At 35.5% G+C, this 23,558-nt stretch overlaps 6 protein-coding genes and 1 long non-coding RNA gene across 9 annotated transcripts; 3 read left to right on the top strand and 4 right to left on the bottom strand.

Annotated features, from left to right (window-relative positions):
- Positions 1-110: 110 nt before the first annotated feature.
- On the bottom strand, positions 111-1,790 carry LOC103850351 (DNA-directed RNA polymerase II subunit 4). Its single transcript, XM_009127090.3, has 6 exons — positions 1,549-1,790; positions 1,268-1,376; positions 939-1,016; positions 694-727; positions 536-604; positions 111-409 (listed from the first exon to the last, which is right to left on the bottom strand). Exons 1-6 carry the CDS (start codon positions 1,595-1,597, stop codon positions 332-334), a joined length of 417 nt encoding a protein of 138 aa, XP_009125338.1. The 5' UTR covers positions 1,598-1,790; the 3' UTR covers positions 111-331.
- Positions 1,791-5,019: 3,229 nt separating this feature from the next.
- LOC103850352 (26S proteasome non-ATPase regulatory subunit 12 homolog A) lies at positions 5,020-8,055 on the top strand. Its single transcript, XM_009127091.3, has 11 exons — positions 5,020-5,173; positions 5,254-5,448; positions 6,062-6,169; positions 6,266-6,370; positions 6,435-6,491; positions 6,577-6,773; positions 6,866-6,965; positions 7,061-7,173; positions 7,263-7,416; positions 7,490-7,567; positions 7,645-8,055. The coding sequence occupies exons 1-11, from the start codon at positions 5,171-5,173 to the stop codon at positions 7,861-7,863; spliced, it is 1,329 nt and encodes a 442-aa protein (XP_009125339.1). The 5' UTR covers positions 5,020-5,170; the 3' UTR covers positions 7,864-8,055.
- A 341-nt stretch (positions 8,056-8,396) lies between these two features.
- On the top strand, positions 8,397-11,962 carry LOC103850353 (RNA-binding protein 39). Its single transcript, XM_009127092.3, has 13 exons — positions 8,397-9,001; positions 9,090-9,162; positions 9,250-9,306; positions 9,463-9,518; positions 10,080-10,293; positions 10,436-10,522; positions 10,606-10,683; positions 10,781-10,864; positions 10,944-11,008; positions 11,087-11,255; positions 11,345-11,433; positions 11,526-11,640; positions 11,728-11,962. The coding sequence occupies exons 1-13, from the start codon at positions 8,484-8,486 to the stop codon at positions 11,761-11,763; spliced, it is 1,641 nt and encodes a 546-aa protein (XP_009125340.1). The 5' UTR covers positions 8,397-8,483; the 3' UTR covers positions 11,764-11,962.
- Positions 11,963-12,324: 362 nt separating this feature from the next.
- Positions 12,325-16,249, bottom strand: LOC103850354 (THO complex subunit 1). Of its 2 annotated transcripts, none has more exons than XM_009127093.3 (19): positions 16,067-16,249; positions 15,886-15,969; positions 15,732-15,806; positions 15,540-15,645; positions 15,295-15,440; positions 15,150-15,221; positions 15,004-15,076; positions 14,856-14,921; positions 14,712-14,758; positions 14,509-14,580; positions 14,245-14,370; positions 14,098-14,163; positions 13,971-14,012; positions 13,768-13,884; positions 13,610-13,692; positions 13,357-13,423; positions 13,209-13,280; positions 13,014-13,124; positions 12,325-12,924 (listed from the first exon to the last, which is right to left on the bottom strand). In XM_009127093.3, exons 1-19 carry the CDS (start codon positions 16,067-16,069, stop codon positions 12,529-12,531), a joined length of 1,824 nt encoding a protein of 607 aa, XP_009125341.1. In that variant the 5' UTR covers positions 16,070-16,249; the 3' UTR covers positions 12,325-12,528. The 2 variants fall into 2 exon arrangements, with proteins under 2 accessions (XP_009125341.1, XP_009125342.1); XM_009127094.3 differs by having other exon boundaries at positions 12,529-12,924; positions 13,768-13,881.
- Positions 16,250-16,458: 209 nt separating this feature from the next.
- Positions 16,459-17,237, bottom strand: LOC117131924. The gene is made up of 3 exons (XR_004455374.1): positions 17,101-17,237; positions 16,939-16,991; positions 16,459-16,866 (listed from the first exon to the last, which is right to left on the bottom strand). It is a non-coding gene; the product is annotated as an uncharacterized LOC117131924 (long non-coding RNA).
- Positions 17,238-17,772: 535 nt separating this feature from the next.
- On the top strand, positions 17,773-20,248 carry LOC103850355. Its single transcript, XM_009127095.2, has 7 exons — positions 17,773-17,882; positions 17,969-18,055; positions 18,513-18,701; positions 18,799-18,963; positions 19,044-19,097; positions 19,583-19,714; positions 19,814-20,248. Exons 1-7 carry the CDS (start codon positions 17,793-17,795, stop codon positions 20,198-20,200), a joined length of 1,104 nt encoding a protein of 367 aa, XP_009125343.1. The 5' UTR covers positions 17,773-17,792; the 3' UTR covers positions 20,201-20,248.
- A 923-nt stretch (positions 20,249-21,171) lies between these two features.
- Positions 21,172-23,558, bottom strand: LOC103850356 (actin-7). 2 transcript variants are annotated; one of them, XM_009127096.3, is made up of 5 exons: positions 23,307-23,558; positions 22,754-22,824; positions 22,270-22,663; positions 21,583-22,196; positions 21,172-21,499 (listed from the first exon to the last, which is right to left on the bottom strand). In XM_009127096.3, exons 2-5 carry the CDS (start codon positions 22,811-22,813, stop codon positions 21,434-21,436), a joined length of 1,134 nt encoding a protein of 377 aa, XP_009125344.2. In that variant the 5' UTR covers positions 22,814-22,824; positions 23,307-23,558; the 3' UTR covers positions 21,172-21,433. The 2 variants fall into 2 exon arrangements, with proteins under 2 accessions (XP_009125344.2, XP_009125345.2); XM_009127097.3 differs by having other exon boundaries at positions 22,754-22,819; positions 23,307-23,481.

Raw genomic sequence — 23,558 nt, 5'->3', positions numbered from 1 at the left:
TGTACTAAATATTGGTCTATAAATGCCAAGAGATGGAATTGAAACTTCACACTTGTAACTTTAGGTATATAATATTCACATGATATCATCATTTTGTAAGAAAAACTCCATCAAGTAAAAAGATGTATATTTCATTGCAAGCTTGGATCATCCATTGTAAACTACATTCATTAAACATGAAGGGTATCGTTCCAGAGATTATGGCCATGAGAGTGTCATAATTTCAGACATTGGAAAATTAACTCAAGACATCATCAGCTTAAAGGCGAATACGACACCCTGAAATACTACTAATCGGTTCATAATCTTAGATCTTGAGAATTTTTATGAACTACTCAAATCTCTTGACAAGGGAGAGATCATTGAGCATCTTCTCAATTGCTTCATCACTATGAGCTCTTCCTTTTGTCTGCACAAAACATAAGTTCACATCATATCTCAAAAGTCAAACAGACATAACAATGGCTATTTATCCTTTCAAGTATCTGTCTGATCTCCACTGAATTTAAAAAAAAATGTAGAATATTTTTATTACCTTGAGAGAGGGAACCATAGCCACAGCTTCTTCAGCAGTTTCAGGACAGAGATTGCCAAGAACACAAAGCTGTTGAACAAAGACCAATGCAGTGGGTAAGTCTTCTGTCAAACCGACTTAGCTACAAAAATCCAATCTCAACAAGATTTACATCTTACCTCAAACTCAGTGAGCTGATGTCTACTCAGGATTCTGTGAAATTTTGAGTTAAGGTAAAAAACATGTTGCAATAAAATCAAATGACATATTCTCACAATACTAAAGAAGTAAACCAGTGACTGTAAACTCCCTCATAGCAGAATCAATTCATTCTCATAACACTAGGTCTTTCAAGTAATATGCAAGCATGTCAAAGCATTAGCTAAATACTAAGAATCTAAAACTAATCACAGAAAGAGGATACTCTCGAACTTGTCTAACAGCATCTGGATTCTTGTAGCGGCTAAATCGCTTCACATACTGCAACGACTTCTCAAACACTCTGCAACAAGAATCCATATATATAAGCTTCGTCACCAATAACAAAAGCAGAGTATATAATCTTTCAATTCTTAAGTTTCTCTGCTGGTTTACAGTGAATCTCTATAAGCTTCTTCACCAATAAAACACTGATTTTTAAACTAATAACAAAAGCAGAGTAATCTTTCAATATACTTATTCTCCAAGATAGAAGCTTTCTTTCGCTGGGTTTACAGTGAATCTCTACAAAGCACAAAACTTTAAAAGACTTACTGAGAAACTTGATTCATAGGATCCTCGGAGACTTGCTGCAGCTGCTCGTACTTGTGCTCAAGGATCAAAGACACTTCACAGTTCATTAAGCACTTCGCCTTCAAAAACTCTAATTTGCCACAAACAAACGAAAACCCATTAAAATTTCAGTGCCAAATCTCCGAAATTAACGCAATTTCAATCGATTGCAGTAACATCAATTCGAATTAAAAATTAAAAAAAAAACCCTAATTTTCGCGATGCAATAGCTAAGGAGCATGGAGAAGGGGATAGAGAAGTACCGTCTCCGATCTTGAGCTCGGCGGCGTTCTCTTCTTCTTCTCCAGACATTGCGAGGCAAATCGAACCCTTTAGAGATTATCTTTTTTCTTCTCTTGATTTTGATTTTTCTCGTCGAACGAGTGAAAGAGAATTATAAGGCCAAAAGAAACAATCTCAGTAATATAAAAAGAAGAAAGCAAATCCTATTAAAAAGGAAATACATAAAAAGGAAATACTAAAAAAATGGAAACTGAGACTAAATAAAATAATAGTTACGTGATTTATTGATTAAATCTAAATTTTGATTTTCTTAGCGGTGTAATTTATTGAATGTATAGCAGTATTTTTTGGACATATCAAATTAACAATATATGATTCCAATCTTTTTTATATAATGCATGTTTATATTATGTAGATAATTTTCTTTTTTTTTGATAAATAAAATTATGATGACGAAGAAAAACATGCGTTTCTCACACTTACGAACGGCTTAGATTTTAATTTAATAAAGTCAATGTAAAAGAATAGCATATTGCAGACTGAAACTGGTATTTCTCATAACATTATTCATGTTAAAAATAATAATTTTTATTTAATGTTACCACAATTTGGGTTTGTTATTGATTTAAATTCGTAAGGTCCTACAGATCTACTAAACTCGGACCTATACTTGCGTCTCTTCTTGATGGGTAAATCTGCTTCATTCCGACCAGTCTTGCGACAAAAACGAACATGATTAATACGACAGCGACGACGATGTTCCTCTACAATTTCGCCTTCTTCAATTGCTATAGCGATTGGTTCCATAGCTTCATTTATTTGCATCTCTCGAATCTCTGTTTCCATAAGTTTGTTGAACATCTCAGAAAGACACTCGTCTTCGCTAAACAGATACTGAAGACACCATATGAGTCTCTCTCCTTCTATAAGCCGTGACCTAAACAGTTTCATCAGGTCCATGTACTGTCTAAGTTTTGTTGAGCTTAGCCTTTCTCTGATGAACATCGTTATATCCTGGAAGTGTTGCTCCCATGATACATCGTTGCTTTGAGTCCTCATCCTCGTCTTAGACTATTTTTTACTTGTCTGGGTTCAAGATATGTATGTGTGTGTTTGTTTTGTTTATAAGGAAAAGACTACATGTGTATTTATAAGAAAACAATTGTTTACGATTACCATGTGGTTTAGGATTTTGAATTATAATTAGATTAGGACAAGTAAAATTCAATCCTGTATAAAATAATATCACTAAACCAGATTTATTGTACCAGAAAAAACCAAACCCGACCAAACCAACCCGATCCAACCAAACTCAAACCGATCAAACAAATAATTTAGTTTGATTTGATTTTAAACCGAACCAAACCGAAGTATTTTTTAGTTAAATTAATTAAATATACTAATAATATTAAAATTTAATATATTTAGCCATTTGACATAAACAACGAAACATAATTTTATATATTTTTCTAAACGAATAGAATAAACACAATTAAAAATAAAATAAAAATCTCATACATTAACATTAAAACCGATAATTACTTATGATATTTATATTAGGTTTGAAGATAAAAATATAAAATTATTGGATTATATCTTCTAACATTTTCTGTGGTGTTTGGCTTTACCATTAATATGAAAAAATAATTTAGTGTCAAATGATGATTTGTTTATGTTTTTATAAATTATATTTTTGTAACAAAACTAAAAAAAACAACTCGATTTAACTGAAAAAATACAAACAAAACCAAATCAAACCGAACACCAAATTAAACTGAAGCGAACACAAAACAAACCGAACTAAAACAGAACCGAACGCAAACAAACCAAACTAAAACCAAACCGAACACATACAAACCAGACTAAAATCGAACACAAATCAAACCAAACTAATTTAGATTTACTTTGGTTAAAGTTTTTTTAGACCCAAAAAAAGAAACTAAATCGAATCCATAATTAAACCGAATGCCCACCACGAGACCAAACCAATCAATTTGATGGGGTTTAAAATCCAATCAGGAATAAAATAATATAACTAAACCGGATTATAGTACAAGTCAGACCAAAACCAATCAGCTAGTTAATATATGAGAATAACAAATTGTGTTGTTGGCTTTACCGTTAATATGAAAAATGATTTAGTGTCAAATGATAATTTGTTCATATTTTTATAAATTATAGTTTTGCAACGAAACTAAAAAATCAACTCGATTTAACTGAAAAAAAAAACAAAACCAAATTAAACCAAACCGAACACAAAACAAACTGAAATATAACCAAACCGAACATAAAACCGAACCGAACTAAAACCAAACATAACTAAAACCGAACAAACCAAACACAAAACAAACCAAACTAATTTGGATTGACTTTGGTTAAAGTGTTCATATGCTCCCATAATACATTGTTGCTCTCACTCCTCATCCTTGTTTTAGATTCGATGTGCTTTTACTTCTCTCGGTTTAAGATTTGTGTGTGCGTTTGTTTATAAGGAAATGAAAACATGTGTATTTATAAGAAAACGAGTTGTTCATGATACTATCTGGTTTAGGATCTTAAATTCTAATTTGATTAGGACTTTTTTTAACACCAATTTGATTAGGACTATTAAAATCTAATCAGGGAAACAAATAATACCCCTAAACCGAATCTATAGTACGTGATCAAACCAATCAGTTAGCTAATATTAGGGGTGGGCACTTCAGTTATTTTCTCGGTTCGGTTTGGTTAGTTTGGTTATAGTATTTTTCCAATTGAAATAAACCATTGTTAGTTTGGTTTGGTTTGGATTAGGTTCGGTTGGATTTAATTTTTGGATCAGTTTATTTAGGTTTTTCTTAGTTAGGTTCTTCTTAGTTTAATTTTTTTGAGAGAAATTATGTTTTTAGTATAAATTATGTAAACATAAACTATGTGAACTAGATTCAATATCAAACTGAAACAAAAACTTTTAAAAATCACAAAAGATATATAAGAATTAAAACAAATGATAGTTAACTAAAAAAAAACCAACATCATTAGTAACGTCTCTTATATCATTATTAAAAAGCTTGCAATGAATAATTTTCTATGTGATGTTGTGGAGAAGAACTTTTGTTTTAATAAAATTTGCTTTAGGTTTTAGATTTAGATCTAACATCCATGTTTACATATATATAAGAATATAAAGATATAAACTTTTCTATTTTTCTAAATAAAATATTTTAATGATTACATATTCAGTTAGAACAATATATGTTAATAAATGAAAAATGGAAAATATGTGGTATGGTATTAGAATTTTAATATATCGGTATTACTAATATTTTTAATTAAAATAATTATAAAAACACATCGGTTTCTCGGTTCTGTTCGGTTTAAAACCAAACTATCCGGATTGGGAAAATCTTCAACCGAATAGTTTGAAATAGACTTTGGTTCGGTTGGTTCGTTTCGGTTCGGTTTTTTCCCACCCCTAGCTAATATACAAGCTAAAAACAAATTAGTCAATGGCCCAATAGTGGCCCATATAAGAATTATCGGCCCAAGAATCTGAGCTTTCTTGTTCAAGGGGTTGAGACTCTGCCATCGTTTCTGTGCTCGGCAACTCCATAAGCTCCTCTAATCTCTCTCTATCGCCTCCTCTCATTACTGTGTTTAGCGATGGCGAGTTCTCGATTTCTCAGATCCGTTGTTAATTCTCGCTCTCGTTTCGGATTTTGAATCTAATTCGTGTGGATTTTCAGGGAGACAGCGGCAACCTCGAGGCGTCGATAGATCGGCTTCTGAATGAAGAGAAGCAGATGAGGCTCGCGGAGAATGTATCCGGTACAAGGAAGGCGGCTACCGAGATTCTGCAGCTCTGTTTCGAAGCTAAGGACTGGAAGCTTCTCAACGAGCAGATTCTCAATCTCTCCAAGAAGCGTGGTCAGCTTAAACAGGTTATCTCATTAGTTTCTTCGATTGAGCTTGTTGAGGAATCAAAAGGAGTTGTTAGGTTGGAGATTTCGTTTGTGTTTGTACTGTGAATCGCATAGGGATTAGTGTTTGGTAACCGGAACATAGGGATTCACCTTCTGTGGCTAATACATAACTCATTTTAGGGGAGTTTGACCTGTGATAAGTTGCTTTTGTGATTCCTTTGATTTTGATAATCTGGAAAGAATCTTGGCCATTGTGTCAGAGGTCACTGGTTCGAGTGACCTCTTAGAGGAAACTAATATTACTTGTTTCAGACCTGTGTGAGTAACCTCCTGGTATTCAGAAAAATGATAACGGTTGACTTTAGTATTAATGCTAAGTTTGGTTATTGCACATAGTGGATGGTTGTATTTGCATATTTGCTTCAGTTTATTACTAAGCTTTACTTCTATTTTCAGTTTTTTTTTATTGATTTTACTTTGCTTTTCGTGTTTCTTTTAGTCTAATATCTTCATACGTAATTAATTTTGCTTTTTTTCATGTTTAGAGCTCTAGGAATTTTTTTTTTACAACTCTAGAATTATATAGTTAGAAGTAAAACGGTAGTGAGTTTTGTTGTGAATCTATTTGCAGGCTGTGCAATCCATGGTGCAGCAAGCGATGCAGTATATCGACCAGACTCCAGACATTGAAACTCGGATTGAGCTTATCAAGACGCTGAACAATGTTTCTGCTGGAAAGGTGCGGAAACTTAGAAACTGATGGTGTTTATCTTCCATGAAATATTAGTTTTGATCGTTTTATGTAACTGTTTGCATTTTAACTTCACACGTGTAGATATATGTTGAAATTGAGAGGGCTCGGCTCACAAGGAAGCTTGCTAAGATTAAGGAAGACCAGGGTCAGATTGCTGAGGCTGCAGATCTCATGCAAGAAGTTGCTGTAAGCTACTTAATTTTCCTGTAAATGTTCTTTCTTGGTTAATCAATTTGATCATGAATAACAGGTGGAGACATTTGGCGCTATGGCAAAAACTGAGAAGATTGCATTTATCCTTGAACAAGTAAGAACTTGCGTTATATTGTTGTTTAATATATCTACTGGTGCTCTCATTTGTGGTGCTAACTACTTTTGCTTAACCTTTGAAGGTCCGCTTGTGCTTGGATCGTCAAGATTATGTTCGTGCCCAAATCTTGTCTAGGAAGATCAATCCTAGAGTTTTTGATGCAGATACGAAAAAGGATAAGAAGAAACCTAAGGAAGGTGAGAACATTGTAGAGGAGGCTCCTGCTGATATACCGTCTTTGTTGGAGCTTAAGCGAATTTACTATGAGCTAATGATTCGGTAAGTCTTCTATAAGACATGTTTCCACTTTTTGAAGTACCGTGGCATTCTCATCTTTCTATAAATAACCATATAAAAACTCAACCATGTAGGTATTATTCTCATAACAATGAGTACCTTGAGATCTGCCGTAGCTACAAGGCGATATATGACATCCCTTCTGTAAAAGAAACCCCAGAGCAGTGGATTCCAGTAAGTTTCATAATACCATTGATTTAGTGTTTAGTATAATATACATTTCTATGGTTAGTTTAATAAGAATTTTCTTTTTGGTCTTAAAACAATAGGTCCTGAGGAAGATCTGCTGGTTCTTGGTCTTGGCACCTCATGATCCAATGCAATCAAGCTTGCTCAATGCAACTTTGGAAGATAAGAATTTATCAGAAATTCCTGATTTCAAGTAGTTTTCTTTCCCCCATAAACTCCGTTTTTAATTGCTGTTTCGGTTTCATATGGTTCTGAGTAGTCTCTTTATCTTGTTCGTACCAGGATGCTTCTAAAACAGGTAGTGACAATGGAGGTTATTCAATGGACGTCTCTCTGGAACAAATACAAGGATGAGTTTGAGAAAGAAAAATCCATGGTTGGAGGTTCTTTGGGTGACAAAGCTGGTGAAGATCTGAAACTGAGAATCATTGAACACGTAAGTCTCGCTATGAAGAATCATTTTTGTTGGCATTGGTGCTGTTATTAATTTTTTTCGATTTTCTCTACAGAATATTCTCGTTGTCTCAAAGTACTACTCAAGGATAACCTTAAAGAGACTTGCAGAGCTTTTATGCCTAAGCATTGAGGTAATTACTGGTTGTATCATATGCTTCTTACTTGTAAAGCTCTTTTATAGAAACTGTGATTGTTGGAATAATTTTAGGAGGCGGAGAAGCATCTGTCAGAGATGGTAGTGTCGAAAGCACTGATTGCAAAAATAGACAGACCTTCAGGAATAGTGTGCTTCCAGGTCTCAAAGGACAGCAACGAGATTCTCAACTCGTGGGCAGTGAATCTGGAGAAGCTCTTGGATCTTGTTGAAAAGAGTTGCCACCAGATTCACAAGGAAACAATGGTCCACAAAGCCGCACTGAGACCTTGAACATCAAGTGCTCTTCCATGAAACTTTTCAGGATCTTCTTTGAGTTATTATTAGCATCTTTGTGTGGGAGAAAAAAAAACTCAGAAACAATTGTTTCCTTGTCAAGACTATGTAGTTATGGTTTTGTACACTAGTTGGTTTCATCAGCATTTTGTTTTTCAAAGATTTTTAGTGGATTATTTCTTTTTAAAATTCACAAACACATAAATTTTAGAAAACTTTGTTTTATTAATTTCAAAAATAAAAAAAAATCGTTGACAAATCTAAAAATAATTACATTGTTTTAAATTGTTGACAAATCTAAAAATAATTACATTGTTTTACTAATTTCAAAAATAAGAATAAATTGTTGACAAATCTATAAATAATTACATTGTTCTTGAACTACATACGATCTACTAAACTCTTTGGGCCTATGATCTACTAAACTCTTCGGGCCCATGAGGCCTTGATCACCGTCGCAGGTTAATGCATAAAATACCGTTTTTAACCTCGCTTATGTTTGTAATTTACGAACTAGCAACCCATCTTCTAGATATCAATCGAACAAGGCTGAGCTGCTAAATTCAATTGCTTCCTTTTCAATTCGAAACCCTAACAAAAGCCCTAATTTGAAGAGGATGGAGTTCGACGAGTACGAGTACCTGGAGAAGACGGTGGAGGAAGGAGATGCATCGGCGGATAGGAAGAAGGAAGGTAGCGGGAACGGGAACGGGAACGAGAAGAGCGAGAGGAGTTACAGGAAGAGAGAAGGAGAGAGGCGCGACGAAGAAGAGCGAGGGAGCAGTCGGAGTAAGAAGTCTCGTGGAGATGACGACGAAGAGAACGGTGGAGGTAGGAGGGATCGGGAGAAAGAGAGGCACAGGAGCAGCCGAGACAAGGATAGAGAGAGGGGAGGATCTAGAGATAGAGAGAGGAGTAGCAGAGAGAGGGACAGGAGCGATAGGGAGAAGAGCCGAGACAGAGAGAGGGGAGGGTCGAGAGACAGAGAGAGAGATAGGAGCGATAGGGAGAAGAGCAGAGACAGAGAGAGGAGAGAGAGGGAGAAGGATAGAGAGAGGAGGCAGAGGGAGAGGAGAAGCAGCAGTAGGTCAAGGAGGGAGGAGAGGGAACGGGAAGTAGTTGAAAGAGGAAGCAGGTTTGTTTGATTCTGTTAATTTGTTATGTAGTTTAGGACCAATGTATTAAGTTAAAGTTTTGAGAAATGATTTTTTGCGATTGTATAGGAGACACAGGGACAAGAAAGATGAGCCTGAAGCTGATCCAGAGAGGGATCAAAGAACTGTCTTTGCATATCAGGTGAATTATCAAACTTTGGTTTCTCTAATAACCCACACAGTTGAGTTTTACTGGCTAAGCTAACTGTTTTTTTTTTGTAATTCACAGATGCCTCTTAAAGCTACCGAGAGAGATGTTTATGAGTTCTTCTCCAAAGCTGGCAAGGTCAGTTTAATTTCTGCCTTTCTAGTTTGTTCATTGTTTTTCTCCTTGTAGTTAGTTTAGGTCATGGCAAGGTGTTGGTAGTCCTCCGCAGTTTCTATTTTCAATCTAAATGTGTTCGTTTTTTTTCTTATTTTTCTCTTTTTCTTATGATTTCAGGTCAGGGATGTGCGACTGATCATGGACAGAAACTCAAGACGATCTAAAGGAGTCGGGTATGTTTTTCTTACAGCTTTCAGCTTCTTCTAAACTTAAGTTTTGTGTATGTGCACTTGCCAATTGGTGCGTAATATTCTGAATATTTAGTTTTTTCAATGCAATTTCAAGAACTCGATTTAACTGTATTCTTAGATGCACTATCTATGCGATAATGATGAGGATGATGGCAGTACCTTGAACTCTTGTTTAATCAATTCTGCATGGTCAAGGTAGATGTCAGAACACCTGAATCATATTTTAGTTGTTACTTTTCATTGTAAGCACTGTCAGGAAAGAAGGAACCCATTAGCTTATCACTCTTGTTCAGTGCTTCATCCTAGTCTGTCTGAGATATTCAACGACAGAAGAGCTTGCTAGATTTAATTATTTCAATTTATCATGATGGGCTAACATTTCTTATTAATCTAGGCATCCATCCCACCAAAAGAGACTCAGCTTGAACTCTCGCACTAAAGTTTTTTGTTCCCAACTTCTCTTTGCTCCATGCTTTGTAAGCTTTATTCTGATTTGCGTTTCCTATGTGTACTCTGACGTCAAGTATGTCTTTTGACTTGCAGGTATATCGAGTTTTATGATGTGATGTCAGTCCCAATGGCCATAGCTATGTCTGGACAGCTATTTCTTGGACAACCTGTGATGGTTAAGCCCTCTGAAGCTGAAAAGAATTTGGCTCAATCCACTACTACTGCAGGTGGTGGTACTGGTCCTGTTGATAGGAAGCTGTATGTGGGAAACTTGCATTTCAACATGACAGAGTTGCAGCTTAGACAGGTATTTTCATTGATATCCACTCTTCTTAATAGTGGGTTTTTAAGAGATATATGGCTTCTTGAGTAGCTTTATTACTTGTGATTAGACCAGCAAGTGTTGGTGAATAATTTTCGTGCTCACATTTTTTTCTTTCTGTTGTCAGATTTTTGAGCCGTTTGGTCCTGTTGAGCTTGTTCAGCTTCCTTGTGACCTCGAGACTGGGCAGTGCAAGGGTTTTGGATTCATTCAGGTTTGTAGAACTCGTTTTTTTTCAAATTAGTTGGTGCTCTCTTTCTTCTTTATTCCTCACTCATACTAATTTTCCTTCCATAGTTTGCGCAAGTTGAACATTCAAAGGCAGCACAGATAGCCTTAAACGGAAAATTGGAGATTGCTGGAAGGACAATCAAGGTGAGTCTTGAACTCCTTGTGGTTAAGATGAGTTGTTGGACTTGCATGTCATTGATTTTATTTCTCTGTGATAAATAAATATTATTATTTTCCTTAGGTTTCCTCTGTAGCTGATCATATTGGCACACAAGACGGTAATCCAAAATCAGCTGATTTTGATGATGATGATGGAGGAGGCCTGGTAAGCTACATAACCTTTTCCTTTTACCCTTTGTCTTTCTTTGACGTGATACTTGTTCTTTAACTACTCTTTCTCACAGGCTTTAAATGCACAATCGAGGGTCCTACTTATGCAGAAGCTGGATCGTACAGGTCTCGCAGCAAGGTATGTCTCTCTCTTTTATGCATCTTTTTTTACTCGTTTTTATTTTCTCTTGATAACATATATCTAATCTGTGCACAGTATTGGAGTACCATCGCTAAATGGAACAGCTATTAATCAACCAGGCATGAATCCTGGTTTCCCCACATCAGTGCTTCCGACAACAGCACTCCCTTCTGTTGTCACAGAGCCTATTGGTCAGCCAAGTGAATGCCTTCTACTGAAGAATATGTTTGATCCTGCAACTGAGGTTGGTTCTTTCTTCTTTTTCTTGTCACTCGAGGACTGTTGACTTTGTCCTACAAGTATTACTAACACTAAAACATTACTTTGTTGCAGACGGAACTGAATTTTGATGAAGACATTAAAGAAGACGTTGGCGATGAATGCTCCAAGTATGGCGAAGTCAAGGATATTTATGTAGACAAGTAAGCATCATCTCATGAGTTTCAATTATATAGTTAGCTCTTTATGTTAAATATAGATATGTGATATTGGTCTGGAACTGGGTGAAATGCAGGAACAGCGCAGGTTTTGTGTATCTGCGGTTTGAATCAGTGCAGGCGGCAATGGCAGCTCAAAGAGCCATGCACACGAGATGGTTTGCGCAAAAGATGATATCTGCAACTTTCTTGGTAAGATACATCAGTTTCTCTCTCTCTAGAGTCTCTTGCTTTCTACTGTTTTTAGGTTTGCTGAATGAGAGTAATGTTTTATTGCAGCCTCCACATGAATATGAAGCCAGAGCCAAGCCTTGAGTTGCATGCAGGCAAGCCAGGTTTTCTTGTTCTTTTCTGACTTGGTAGAAAAACCTAAACCGGATTCAGTCTCGTCTGAAATGTATTTTATATATCCAAAGATTATTGGGTTTCTTTCTTTCTCGTTGGTTGTATCTCTCCCATATACATATACTGTGGTCTTTATGAAGTATTTTATTTTATTTTGTTTTACCTTCATTCATCTGCTTCGAACAAATGACAGAGCTTTTTCAAATAAGAATTATATGATCATCATGTAGTAACAGTATTCAATCCTAAATGAACTTATAATATCCTTGTAGATAGGTCTCGTCCGCATGTAAATGCTCAGACAAGACCATTATAATGTGACATAAATTTCATCAGACATAACACTACCCTATCTACCGGATAATCAACAGCAAAAGTAGACAGAACAGTGTTAGGTAATAAGCGGTGGCTCTTTCAACGGATCCATCCACACCAGCTAGCTGATGGTTTCACTTCTTTCAAGTATCTCAACAAAAGAAGATCCCTTTAGGGAACTGATCTAGGAGTTGAATTGATATACTAGAAACTGAATGTGCATGATGAACCATAACTTGAGCAACAGCAACAGCAAGACGTTTCATATTTTACATCCAATAAAATTTTGATGCAAACAACATAATTTACTACATGTGAAACTTATTTAGAACAGTCGGACTTGATCATAATTTGATAAAACAACAATACATTTGTCCAAAGGATCCACCATAAGAAAGGGTTCACAGACTGAAAGCTAGCTCAAGAGATAGGCATGGGAGGATGATTAAGATCAGTGTCCATCAAACCACCTTCCTCTGTCTCCGTATCTTCGATCTGTCCCGCCTCTTGACCGTTATCTGTGTCAGAACCACCGAGTCTTTGTTGTTCCTCAGGGGTAGGAGTGTCTGCAATAGCATCACTCTCCATCGCCTCTGATTCGCCTCTTCCGACTTCACCTTCAGCTTCACTAGTAGAACCACCAACCAGGGCTCCCTCTGCTGATACCGCTTTGGTTTCTTCTTCCAGAGATCCACCTTTGGTTTCATCCTTCTTAGCACGTTTGGCTTTCTCGTTCGGTCTAGCTTGGTACTTGGACCGGACCTCAGGTGGCAAGAGCTCAACAGGGACAACTCCTTCAATTCCCAGATCAGTAAACTGTAGAAAAAAAACCAAAATTAAAAAAAAAAAAAAATTAAAGATGAGAAATAAAAGTTTAAGAGTGTCATAAAGAAAGTAAGAAGTACCCTAGAGAATCCTTCCAGGTCTTGCCGAGCTGCAAACCGAAGACCTTTCCAGCAGTATACTCTATTGTTTTTATGATGGTACGCATCCTCTATGCCAGCTGATGGATCCATCTAAGATTTAAATTAAAAGCACCAAGTGGGATGATAAGACATTAGCCATTTCGAAAAGCTTTAAAAAGATATAAATTGTCTTACATCTTCTGCTAATGGTTTCCAGTAGTCTGCAATGTCTGGGGTTTTTACACGTTGAGAATCCTTCTCAGCATTCTGTCATAACATCATAGATACAATTATTGTAGAGACATAAATTGAAGATTGAGATTTAAAGAGAGATGATACTTACCGGATTTTGTTCAGCCCATCTCCAGAGTTGGGAGAGTTCTTTATTGCCCAACCTCCATCTTTGCCTCCTGTAAAAGCAAAAGATAACCCACGTGGAGCTTTATACTCTTGTTTAGATTTAGTAGTTGCTTCTCACTTGCAATGAACTATTGACTATAGATAACCAGAAGAAAGCTGAGAGATAACTTTCATGTCTATCAATCTATTGCACCTAAAGTATCTATAATTTTCTAATGGTTAGATGTTTCTCGTACCGTCTCTTGTGTCCAGCATTGGGTGATTTGTTCTCTATCGGTTGCTTTTCAAATGGTTGGCATCCATCACGTTTCCACCACACCTGTATTAAAGAAACCATTAAAGACCATTTGCCTTCAAGCCAGAAAGTAAAGAGAGAAAGCAGAAGGTGGCATACCCAATTCTTTTCACGCTCCAGTATATGCTCAACTGCACGGAGAAACTCTTTCCCTTTAGGGGGAGTTATCTCAAGCAGTTTCTTGACACGATCCTCACATGACTTGAGTTCCTCCTTCTAGGCCAAAAAAAAAAGATAAATCAATAATAGTTTTGAGTATACAAGAACAGATTCGGTTATTGAAAAAAGCTAAAAACACTGACCATGGTTTCAGATGGCAGATCTTTGTCGTTCTTTCCTGGTGCCTAACACCAAACATGAGTCAGTTTTAACAGACTACAAGAGAGAAAAAGTACTTGCAAGGTGTCATTCTTTTGACAGATTGTTTACCCTCAAGTAATCAAACAGAATGAGGCACTGGAGAAGAATATGTCTTCGGAAGCTCGAATCCTTCAGCTGTAACCAAAAGCGAAAATTGTGTGAATTACTAACTTCAGAAGCTAGAACACATATATGTTGTATCCACATCAAACTTACCTCTAAACCCATCAATTTACTACTTGTCAAGTATTTTATATTGAAGGTTGCAGCCTCCTCCTCCAAACTGTTAGCCTCTCCCTCTTCTTCGCTTAGTGGTTGAGCGTCAAAGGTGTTTAATACAACCTATACAGGCAGTTCAAGAAACGATGTCTAAAAATATTTTTCACTACCATGAGGGTAACTTGTCCATGCGTATTCATATATATATATATGTATGAGACAAGGTGATGCGGTTATAGCCAAAAACTATAGATCACATACCGCCAAACTAGATGAAAACTTCTGCCACTTGGTAGATGCGGTAGTAAGAGAAGCGGGATTACAGAAATACTCCTGCAAATGAAAACAAAGTTCTCAGTAAATGATTTTGTATGATAAGCAAGCAGAAATTTTATGAGACAACCCTTATTAAAAAAGGCACAACAGAGTTGCCAACAAAAGTTCATTTGACTAACAACACATACCTGTAAACTCCAAAATGTCTTGTAGAAGTTGAAATCTACAGAAATTCCTGAGAAGAAAAACGCCATAGAGAGAATGATAACACATATTAGAACGGTCTAATGGGATATAAGGAGCAGATGGTATTAGATAAGAGCTTCGCTTGCCTTTTGGAGGATCTTTTTCATATTTGGTTTCATTAGATGTATTGAAAACGCCCTTTATGTTCACAGCTGCAAGAACAAGAACAAGCAAGCAAACGTTACAACAGCTTCTAAGATAACTGCATCCTAAATTATGAGAAGCCTTTCTTACCTGAGCGCTCAGATAATGGAAAAAAGTGAGCCAAGAACATAAGAATTCTTCCACAAAACACCACATCATTAGCCTGTAAGAAAATAATATTATGACTCACAATAAGTTTGACAAAAGGAAACTACAAAAGGGTAAAGATAACCAACCTTTGAGAGTCGCCGGAGAAGTTGGTTGCAAGTCCTCAACATAACAAGTTTCCCCCGTGCAAAAAGCTCTTGCTGCAAATAACACAAAGTCAAAAAACTAAAGATACTACTAATCGCAACTAAATAGAAAGAGCAGCAGACATACCTTTCCCAATATATCTTGTTTGCTCTCAATATAACCAAAAACATCTTTACAGTTCTTCATGGTAGACATCTCAGTCAAATCCTCCAGCAGCTGGAATATCATCCCACCTTCCACATGCTCTTTCTCACATAGATAAAGCACCACATCTAACCAAAACCATTTGAATTAAATAAATAAACAATATACTACAAAATGCACTTATGCTAATTAAACTAGACAGAACAGTTTGTAATAAAATTGCTAACCTAGAAGATGAGGAATCTGTCCATGTCCATGTACATTATTATCATCATCATCATCAATTAACTGACCATACTGCATGATCTGCTCTCCTGATTGAGCAGCAGAAGCCTAAACCAAACCACCCCCAAAAAATTAAATAAAAATAATTAAATCAACAAGCATGTGACTTAGGACAGAACATATAAAAAACAGACCACAAGCTGTTGAAGCAATGTCCGGAGCATGTTCTCAAGCATCTGGTTCTCATCTTGAGCCAACTTTGTTTGTCTCTGTGTAATAATAAAGAAACGAAACAGTGAGAGACCAAAGTGAGTGAAACACACAAATTACAAAACAGTGAGCACACACCTGAGGTTGAATAAAATCTTGAACGGTTTTGAGAGCAAAGCTTTCGATTGGACCTCGCTGCAGTATCGAATCTCTAAACGCGTCCTGAGAAGAAGCAATAAAACGGATTCTAAAATCGAAATCTGGAAACGTTTGGTGACATTTGGATTGGATTCGAATCGAAAAGGGACGTAGAGATTACCATTGTGAATGGAACCCTAACGGATGTTAAGACTCCGTCGTCGGCGCAGAGTCACGGTGAAAGCTTTTAGAGCAGATGCGAGGAACTTGAAGAAAAGGAAGGACGAAGAGAGAAAAAAAAAACAATACGATCTATCTAGGGTTATTTTTGTAATATAGTATTATTGTTTTTATGCATTATTATCCTTATATTATTATATATCTTCGCATACGGTTGTCAGAAAAAAATATTCACATACAATTTAATCAAAATTTAATAACGTTCAAAATAATAAAATTAATGAAAAATTGCTCCAAAAATTATACATTTGGTTCCAACATTTCTAACATGTATTTCGATAGTAACTCTTTTTTATTTTAATAAGCTTACTTATTGAGGTAGATTTGTTAGCATTTTGTTTCATATATTTAGCCATGATTTCGAGTCATAGTTTTTAATTGTTCGTTTTTTTTTCTTTGTTGCTAGCGTGATATAAATACAAATATATTATTTAAAAAATAGAAATATATTCTTATTTTCTTACAACAAGGATGTATTTATATATGTGCATAGTGTCTTAGAGGTGAGTAAATAGAGAAAATAGCAAAATCCCTGAAAATAAGACTTAAAACATTTAAACCTTGCAATGCAAATAGGAGAGAAACACAAGACAAAATAAGTAATAAGCAATAAAAAAATAAGCAATAAAAAACAAGAAGGCAGTTAGTTCGGTAATGAACTGGGAGTTCTACGGGAATACTCGCGCGAGACAAAGAGCATCACACTTGCGGTTTCAACTTCATCATTCTGATTGGCTGATCCTGCAACATTTACACATGTGGTTGAAATAATGAAAACAAAAGTCTTAAGATAAAGAGAGCATAACAAAGTACCATTGTAAATTGTTAAACTCCCATATTGAGACTGCACCAATGTCTTCTGCAAGCTGCAACAATATTTTTTTGTCTTCTAATATCAATTTTGTGGGAATTATCCAAACACTTCAAATGGTTGCACATCGAAATGATATACCGAAAAGGAGAAGGATCTCTTACTTGAATGAACTCAAAATGTTCATCATCAGTCCAGTACTTCCAACTTCTCCAAAACAGCCTCGTGTCTCTTTCCAAGCTCCCACGCTTTTTCTTTGCAGAGGAACGCACCGCTTAACGGATAAGCCTTAACTAATCACCGGATTCATACAAAATGTGTTATATTAAATTGTTTACAAAAAAATTTAAGTGGAATATGTATTTATCAAAAAGCAAAGTGGATCAGTAAAGAGTGTAAATTTTTTTGTATTTTCTCTTTTATAAATTTAGTAGACCAGTAAAGAGGGATACAATATCCGATCCATTTTATTAATACAATTAAAAAAATTGTATAAAATAAGAAAATATCATAACAGACTCATAACATTAAAGTGTTTACTAGGTGCCCAAAAAGTGTTTCATTAATTGTTTTTATAAAAATAAAATAAAAAGGAAAACCAAAGTTACCATTGTCTTGGTGGAATAGTCTGATAGACCCATTTGGAAAGATGTAAAAAATTTGTTGAAATTTATGGTTATTAATACAGACCTATAAAAACTGTAAGAAACAAGAGAAAATCTTAATCTATTTAATACCTTAACTTTATTATCCCTATTTTTAACAGAAAACTATTATAAATACCTAACTATTTGGGTGTAAATATTGATCTACCAAAAAACTTTAGAAGATTTTATTTAGTCCCTTGATTTTAGCCATGAAATTCTTTTGCAAACTCATCACAATAATATTTACAGTTTGTGTAGTTCAATGTAGAGAAACTGTAAGAAATCCAAATTCAGTTAAGGTAAACTAACAGAAATCAATATATATTTGTCCAAGTCTCAAACTATTCTTATAGATTTATTTATGATATTGGTTTTTCGTATATAGGTTAATGATAAAATCATATATGATTGTGTGGACATATATAAGCAACCTTCGTTGAGTCATCCCCTACTCCAAAATCATAAAATCCAGGTATCAACTCATCCAATTATATTTTCAATATGTGTTATAATCTTGCTAAGCTGGCTCATTTATATGTTAGCTTTGTATTTGTGTACATTCGAAGCATTCATGTGCTTTTCATATTTTTTTAAAAAAAATATCATTTCCCTTTATTGCATATACTAAACTTGTATGTAGATTAATATGCATTTTTAATTTCTTGGGATTTTTATTAATGAAAACTGAAATTTTAATAAGAATATAGGAAATAAATATTTCTAGTTTAGTTGATCTATTCTGACAATTTTAGCTAAATATATATAATGGGATATGTGAAAGTCAAGAAGCTAATAAAACATACTTGTAGAATGTATGTATCTATTGTATGTAATAATATGTCTACATGTAGTTTCGTCCAAAAAAATGAATGATACTAACATAGTTTACATCTCATGCATTTTTCGTGTAACTCTATAATTTTGAATAGCTGAAGCCATCTTTCTCAATATCTAAACCAAAAGATAAAAGTAAATCCAAAATTCAAAGTAACAAAATCATTGAGTGTTCAGATGGAACTGTTCCTATTCTAAAACATACGAACGTATCTGTTACAAATGCTCAACACTGGGCTAAGAAACACTTCAGTCCGCTCACAATCGACAGTCATGGAACACATGTAAGAAAATCTCCTTGAATTATTTGAGTTATGAACATGTACATTTTGAAAATATGTTATGATATAAAAAGCAAACTACAACTTTGTGAATTTGAAGATTGCTGGAGTTAGAGCATTACCATACCAAGGTCCTTATCATGGTGTGACAGCTTTGATGAGTGTACATGATTTAAACATTAGTGTGGACCAAGCTTCATATACTAACATATATGTAGGCAGTGGAGTCAGTGACAAAGTTAATTTTCTTCAAACTGGTTGGATGGTAAACTGATGTTGAGAATATCATATTCAATTGTTCTCACATGTAATGGTATGAAAATCGAGTGCTAATTTGATTTGTAGGTAAATCCAGCATTATTTGGTGACAGCCGCACATGGAGTTATGGATTTTGGAAGGTACATTTGGTGATACATGTATTTAATATGATGCAAATTCACTTTATATATAGATTTATCTATAAATACTTTCACACCTTCTTAATTAATAACAAATGAAAAATGGTGGTACACAGTGGTTGTATGTTGATCATAACAATTTCAATATGTTTTCTTTTAGCTATTCGATTGTCTAAGTTTTTTCATAGTGGAAATCTATATTTAAATGACTTGTTATATTTTTTGAAGTGAAATTTTATAAATTGGTTTCTTTAAAGTAACAATGTTCATTCCGAAAAAACAAATTAATGATTTATTTCAAATTCTTAGCGAAATTATTCTATAATTTAGAATCTAAGTAAATCTAAAATAAATATATTGGATAAGTTTTTAATAATTAGTTAGTTATTTTTGGTAGGTTTTTATATCCTTCAATGTACATTAATTTGAACTATCTTTATCCATCATATGGATTGTATTAATGTATTAGGACTAAATAATGACAGGGTGTTAATGGAACAGGGTGTTATAACACAATATGCCCTGGTTTCATTCAAGTGTCAAGAACTGATCCTTTAAGTATACCTATCCCTTATCCCCGAAAAGGAGATAGAACTATATATATTAGTATTTTACAGGTATGTATATAAATATATATATATATATGTATATTTAGTAACAAGTTTTCATTTTGTATAATATCAGACCTAACATATTTAAAAAATTATCTATCAAAGGATAAAAAATCAGGAAATTGGTGGGCAATCCATGTAAATTACCATGCACCCGATTTAAACATTGGTTATTGGCCAAAAGAAGTATTTGATTTAATAGGTACCAATGCGGACATGGTTGGAGTTTTAGGAGTAGTCCAAGCTTCTCCTTCTGGTAAAAGTCCACCAATGGGTAATGGTCATCTACCAACTAAACATGAAAAGGAGTCGGCCCGCATTGAAAACGTTGAAATCATTGATTTACAGTTTAAGGCCATAGGAAGTAGAAAATATAAGTTAGAAAAATTATTAGACAGTAACAAATGTTATGGATTAAGAGCTAGAGAAGACCTACCTCTCCACGACCTTTTCACATATGGTGGACCTGGAGGAGACTCTTGTGGAATTTAATATTTCAAAACTGATGGCTATTATAGAATACCAATATTATTGGACTTCCTTATTCATGTACTTAAATATTACATAATAATACAAATATAAAGTTTATTATAATATATCGTACTGTAAACATTTACATAGCTTTATCTTCTTTGTTGGTACTCAAAAACAGTTCTAAGTCGAACTTTATGCTTCCTGACTCTTTATTGGGTTCGCATCAGTTTCAGTTAGGGCTCGGATCAGTTTAACGGTACTGGACATCTCTAGTTTCAGTTTTAAAATTATAGTCTATTGTTTGTTTTTGCCGAAAGCTCATCAATGAAGAAAATACTTCAGATTTTTTCTGTTTTTTGGAAAGTTCGATGGACAGTACAAAAATGTATACGATATAGTTAGGGATTATAGAGAAAGTCGGTGATAACGTCAGGGCAACTACTTGTTTTCGTGTGTATATGAGTTGTTCAATAGAATCTTCTGTAAAGTATTGATTAAAGTAATTGGGTGATTTGGTCGGACCGACCATTTCAGGTCTTTCCGATGGTGGGGACAAAATAATTAACTAGGAAGGAGGACAAAAACAGCTTGTTTGTTTTAAATATTTTGATTTGAAAGAAAAAATATTCATCCAAAAGCATAACCATAACCTATAGAAAGATGTGACCAATTTGTTGGACGGCGCTCGAGTTTGAAATAAGCGGTTTAGTGAATGTATACATCCATTTCATTGTTTTAACTTTCACAATGTATTGAGTTCCGACGGATGCAATTGAAAGTTATCCACTAAACACCTAAACGTCCAGTTTTCTTTCAAATTAGCAAAGCTCCTACCTAATGAAAGATGTTTGTTGGATATCTAAAACGTCAAATTTTATATGTCGAGAATAACAATACTATAATAACTGCATATCAATTGAAGAATATGGACAGTTGTCCAATACAAATTAAAAAAATTGTTACCAGCGGCAAACAGACAACCAAAGACATGCAAAATATAAAATGACGTTCTTTTTTTGCTTACTTAAGGACCAGAGCATCATCACAAGCATCCTTAAAGAGAAATAAGAAACAAAGGTAAAACTAAAGTACATAGAAAGACTCGAGAGACATTCAAAAGGTTCTAAAGAGACCAAAAATAATAAAAAGAAACAACCACAATAACAACATATAGTTTCAATCCCCATCTCAACAAGGGGATGGATATAGATCGTACCACACTCACCACCACGAACCAGAAGGCAGAAACACTTAGAAGCATTTCCTGTGGACGATGGATGGACCCGACTCATCGTACTCTCCCTTTGAGATCCACATCTGTTTCAAACACACAACATGTTAATATTTTCACTCTCGACTTCCAAGTCTTGTATAAATAAAGAGACGATTGTTTTTATTACCTGTTGGAAAGTGCTGAGGGAAGCAAGGATAGACCCTCCAATCCAGACACTGTACTTCCTCTCAGGCGGTGCGACCACCTTGATCTTCATGCTGCTCGGTGCGAGCGCCGTGATCTCTTTGCTCATACGGTCAGCGATTCCAGGGAACATGGTCGAACCACCACTGAGGACGATGTTTCCATACAGATCCTTCCTGATATCCACGTCACACTTCATGATGGAGTTGTAAGTTGTCTCATGGATTCCAGGAGCTTCCATCCCCACGAGCGACGGCTGGAAGAGTACTTCAGGGCAACGGAATCTTTCAGCTCCGATGGTGATGACTTGTCCATCAGGTAACTCGTAGTTCTTCTCCACCGAAGAACTGCTCTTAGCTGTCTCCAGCTCTTGCTCGTAGTCGAGAGCGACGTAAGCAAGCTTCTCTTTAATGTCACGGACAATTTCCCGCTCGGCGGTGGTGGTGAACATGTACCCTCTCTCGGTGAGAATCTTCATCAGAGAATCAGTGAGGTCCCTACCCGCGAGATCGAGACGGAGGATAGCGTGAGGAAGAGCATAACCCTCGTAGATCGGCACGGTGTGAGACACACCATCACCAGAGTCAAGCACAATACCTATAAAAAAGAATCAAATTTTAGCAAATATAAATTTAAATCACATTTAAATGATTTTAAATTGAGTACTAACCAGTAGTACGCCCACTAGCGTAAAGAGAAAGAACAGCCTGAATAGCAACATACATGGCAGGGACATTGAAAGTCTCGAACATGATCTGAGTCATCTTCTCCCTGTTAGCCTTAGGGTTAAGCGGCGCCTCAGTGAGAAGAACCGGGTGCTCTTCAGGTGCAACACGAAGCTCGTTGTAGAAAGTGTGATGCCAGATCTTCTCCATGTCATCCCAGTTGCTTACAATACCGTGCTCGATCGGATACTTGAGGGTAAGAATACCTCTTTTGGACTGAGCTTCGTCACCAACGTAAGCGTCTTTCTGACCCATCCCAACCATGACACCAGTGTGTCTAGGACGACCAACAATACTCGGGAACACAGCCCTTGGAGCATCGTCACCAGCAAACCCAGCCTGTTCATATAAAAAAAAAATCATTATCAAAGGTCTACACAAGTAGACAAAAGCTAAATATAAATATAAACAATCTTTTAAAATACTAACCTTCACCATTCCAGTTCCATTGTCACAAACAAGGGGCTGAATGTCCTCACCATCGGCCATCTTTCACTAAACTACATTAAACGAATCAGATTAGTGCAAAATCGCTATTGCTTATGAGCTAATTCGATTCGTCCAACAACAAGCGCAAGAATCAGATATCAATCAAGGTGTATAGTGAGATACGACTAAGCTGAGAAAAGTTAGCTTAACAGATCTCAAAACATCGATCCAGTAGCAGATCGAGCTATCAAACTAGATCAATCGACGATACAAATCAACAACCAAATCATTTCGAGCTATAAGCTGAGAAAAAAAAACGAAATCAACGGCGACAGATCGATTCAAGCAATAAGAATCTTCAAAATCGATAGATCTAACGCGTACGCCCTAAGAAATCAACGATTAGTTCAGATCGATCGAAGTAGCCTAAAACAAAGATACGAAGAGTTTTCTCGTCATACTCAACGCATGCTTGCCAGATCTAGCGAATCAGCTTATAGAAACAGTGATAAGATCGAGCGATTAACGAAAAATGATCGGATCTAGGAGTCACCTTTGAGAAGAAGAAGAGAAGACGATTCGAGAAGATGAAGCAGAAACGGCCAGGAGATACACTAAGGATAGTGAGAGGAGTATATAAGGGAGAATATATAGGTAAGATTTTCCCTTCATTTCCACTCTTTCATTTATTTATTTATTTAGTGCTCGAAATTAAATTAAAATTATATTTCTGTGCGAGCAAATGCTATGGTGACCTGGCTTGACACTTGTTTTAGCTCACCGACGCTTATAATGCGCCCTTAGG

Source organism: Brassica rapa, chromosome A02, assembly GCF_000309985.2.
Source record: "Brassica rapa cultivar Chiifu-401-42 chromosome A02, CAAS_Brap_v3.01, whole genome shotgun sequence".
Classification (NCBI taxonomy): domain Eukaryota; kingdom Viridiplantae; phylum Streptophyta; class Magnoliopsida; order Brassicales; family Brassicaceae; genus Brassica; species Brassica rapa.
This window is presented reverse-complemented; position numbering and strand designations above follow the sequence as displayed.

Bases quoted from the DNA above. Each gene is read 5' to 3' on its own strand.
- LOC103850356 (XM_009127096.3), bottom strand. From the start codon at position 22,813: ATGGCCGATGGTGAGGACATTCAGCCCCTTGTTTGTGACAATGGAACT. The intron at 22,197-22,269 runs GTTAGTACTCAA...TCTTTTTTATAG, and splicing joins CGCTAGTGGGCGTACTACTG to GTATTGTGCTTGACTCTGGT. The intron at 21,500-21,582 runs GTAATAAAAACA...TGTTTGAAACAG, and splicing joins CCCTCAGCACTTTCCAACAG to ATGTGGATCTCAAAGGGAGA.
- LOC103850354 (XM_009127093.3), bottom strand. The intron at 15,222-15,294 runs GTATGTCTGCTG...TGTTATTTGCAG, and splicing joins AACAAGATATATTGGGAAAG to CAAGAGCTTTTTGCACGGGG. The intron at 15,077-15,149 runs GTTGGTTATCTT...ATTTTCTTACAG, and splicing joins TTCTCCGGCGACTCTCAAAG to GCTAATGATGTGGTGTTTTG.
- LOC103850355 (XM_009127095.2), top strand. From the start codon at position 17,793: ATGAAATTCTTTTGCAAACTCATCACAATAATATTTACAGTTTGTGTA. The intron at 18,056-18,512 runs GTATCAACTCAT...AATTTTGAATAG, and splicing joins TCCAAAATCATAAAATCCAG to CTGAAGCCATCTTTCTCAAT. The intron at 19,098-19,582 runs GTACATTTGGTG...AAATAATGACAG, and splicing joins GGAGTTATGGATTTTGGAAG to GGTGTTAATGGAACAGGGTG.
- LOC103850353 (XM_009127092.3), top strand. From the start codon at position 8,484: ATGGAGTTCGACGAGTACGAGTACCTGGAGAAGACGGTGGAGGAAGGA. The intron at 9,163-9,249 runs GTGAATTATCAA...TGTAATTCACAG, and splicing joins GAACTGTCTTTGCATATCAG to ATGCCTCTTAAAGCTACCGA. The intron at 11,641-11,727 runs GTAAGATACATC...GTTTTATTGCAG, and splicing joins TGATATCTGCAACTTTCTTG to CCTCCACATGAATATGAAGC.
- LOC103850351 (XM_009127090.3), bottom strand. From the start codon at position 1,597: ATGTCTGGAGAAGAAGAAGAGAACGCCGCCGAGCTCAAGATCGGAGAC. The intron at 1,377-1,548 runs GTACTTCTCTAT...GTGGCAAATTAG, and splicing joins CGAGCTCAAGATCGGAGACG to AGTTTTTGAAGGCGAAGTGC. The intron at 728-938 runs GTATCCTCTTTC...AAAATTTCACAG, and splicing joins GCTGTTAGACAAGTTCGAGA to AATCCTGAGTAGACATCAGC.
- LOC103850352 (XM_009127091.3), top strand. The intron at 6,492-6,576 runs GTAAGAACTTGC...TAACCTTTGAAG, and splicing joins TTGCATTTATCCTTGAACAA to GTCCGCTTGTGCTTGGATCG. The intron at 7,174-7,262 runs GTAGTTTTCTTT...TGTTCGTACCAG, and splicing joins TCAGAAATTCCTGATTTCAA to GATGCTTCTAAAACAGGTAG.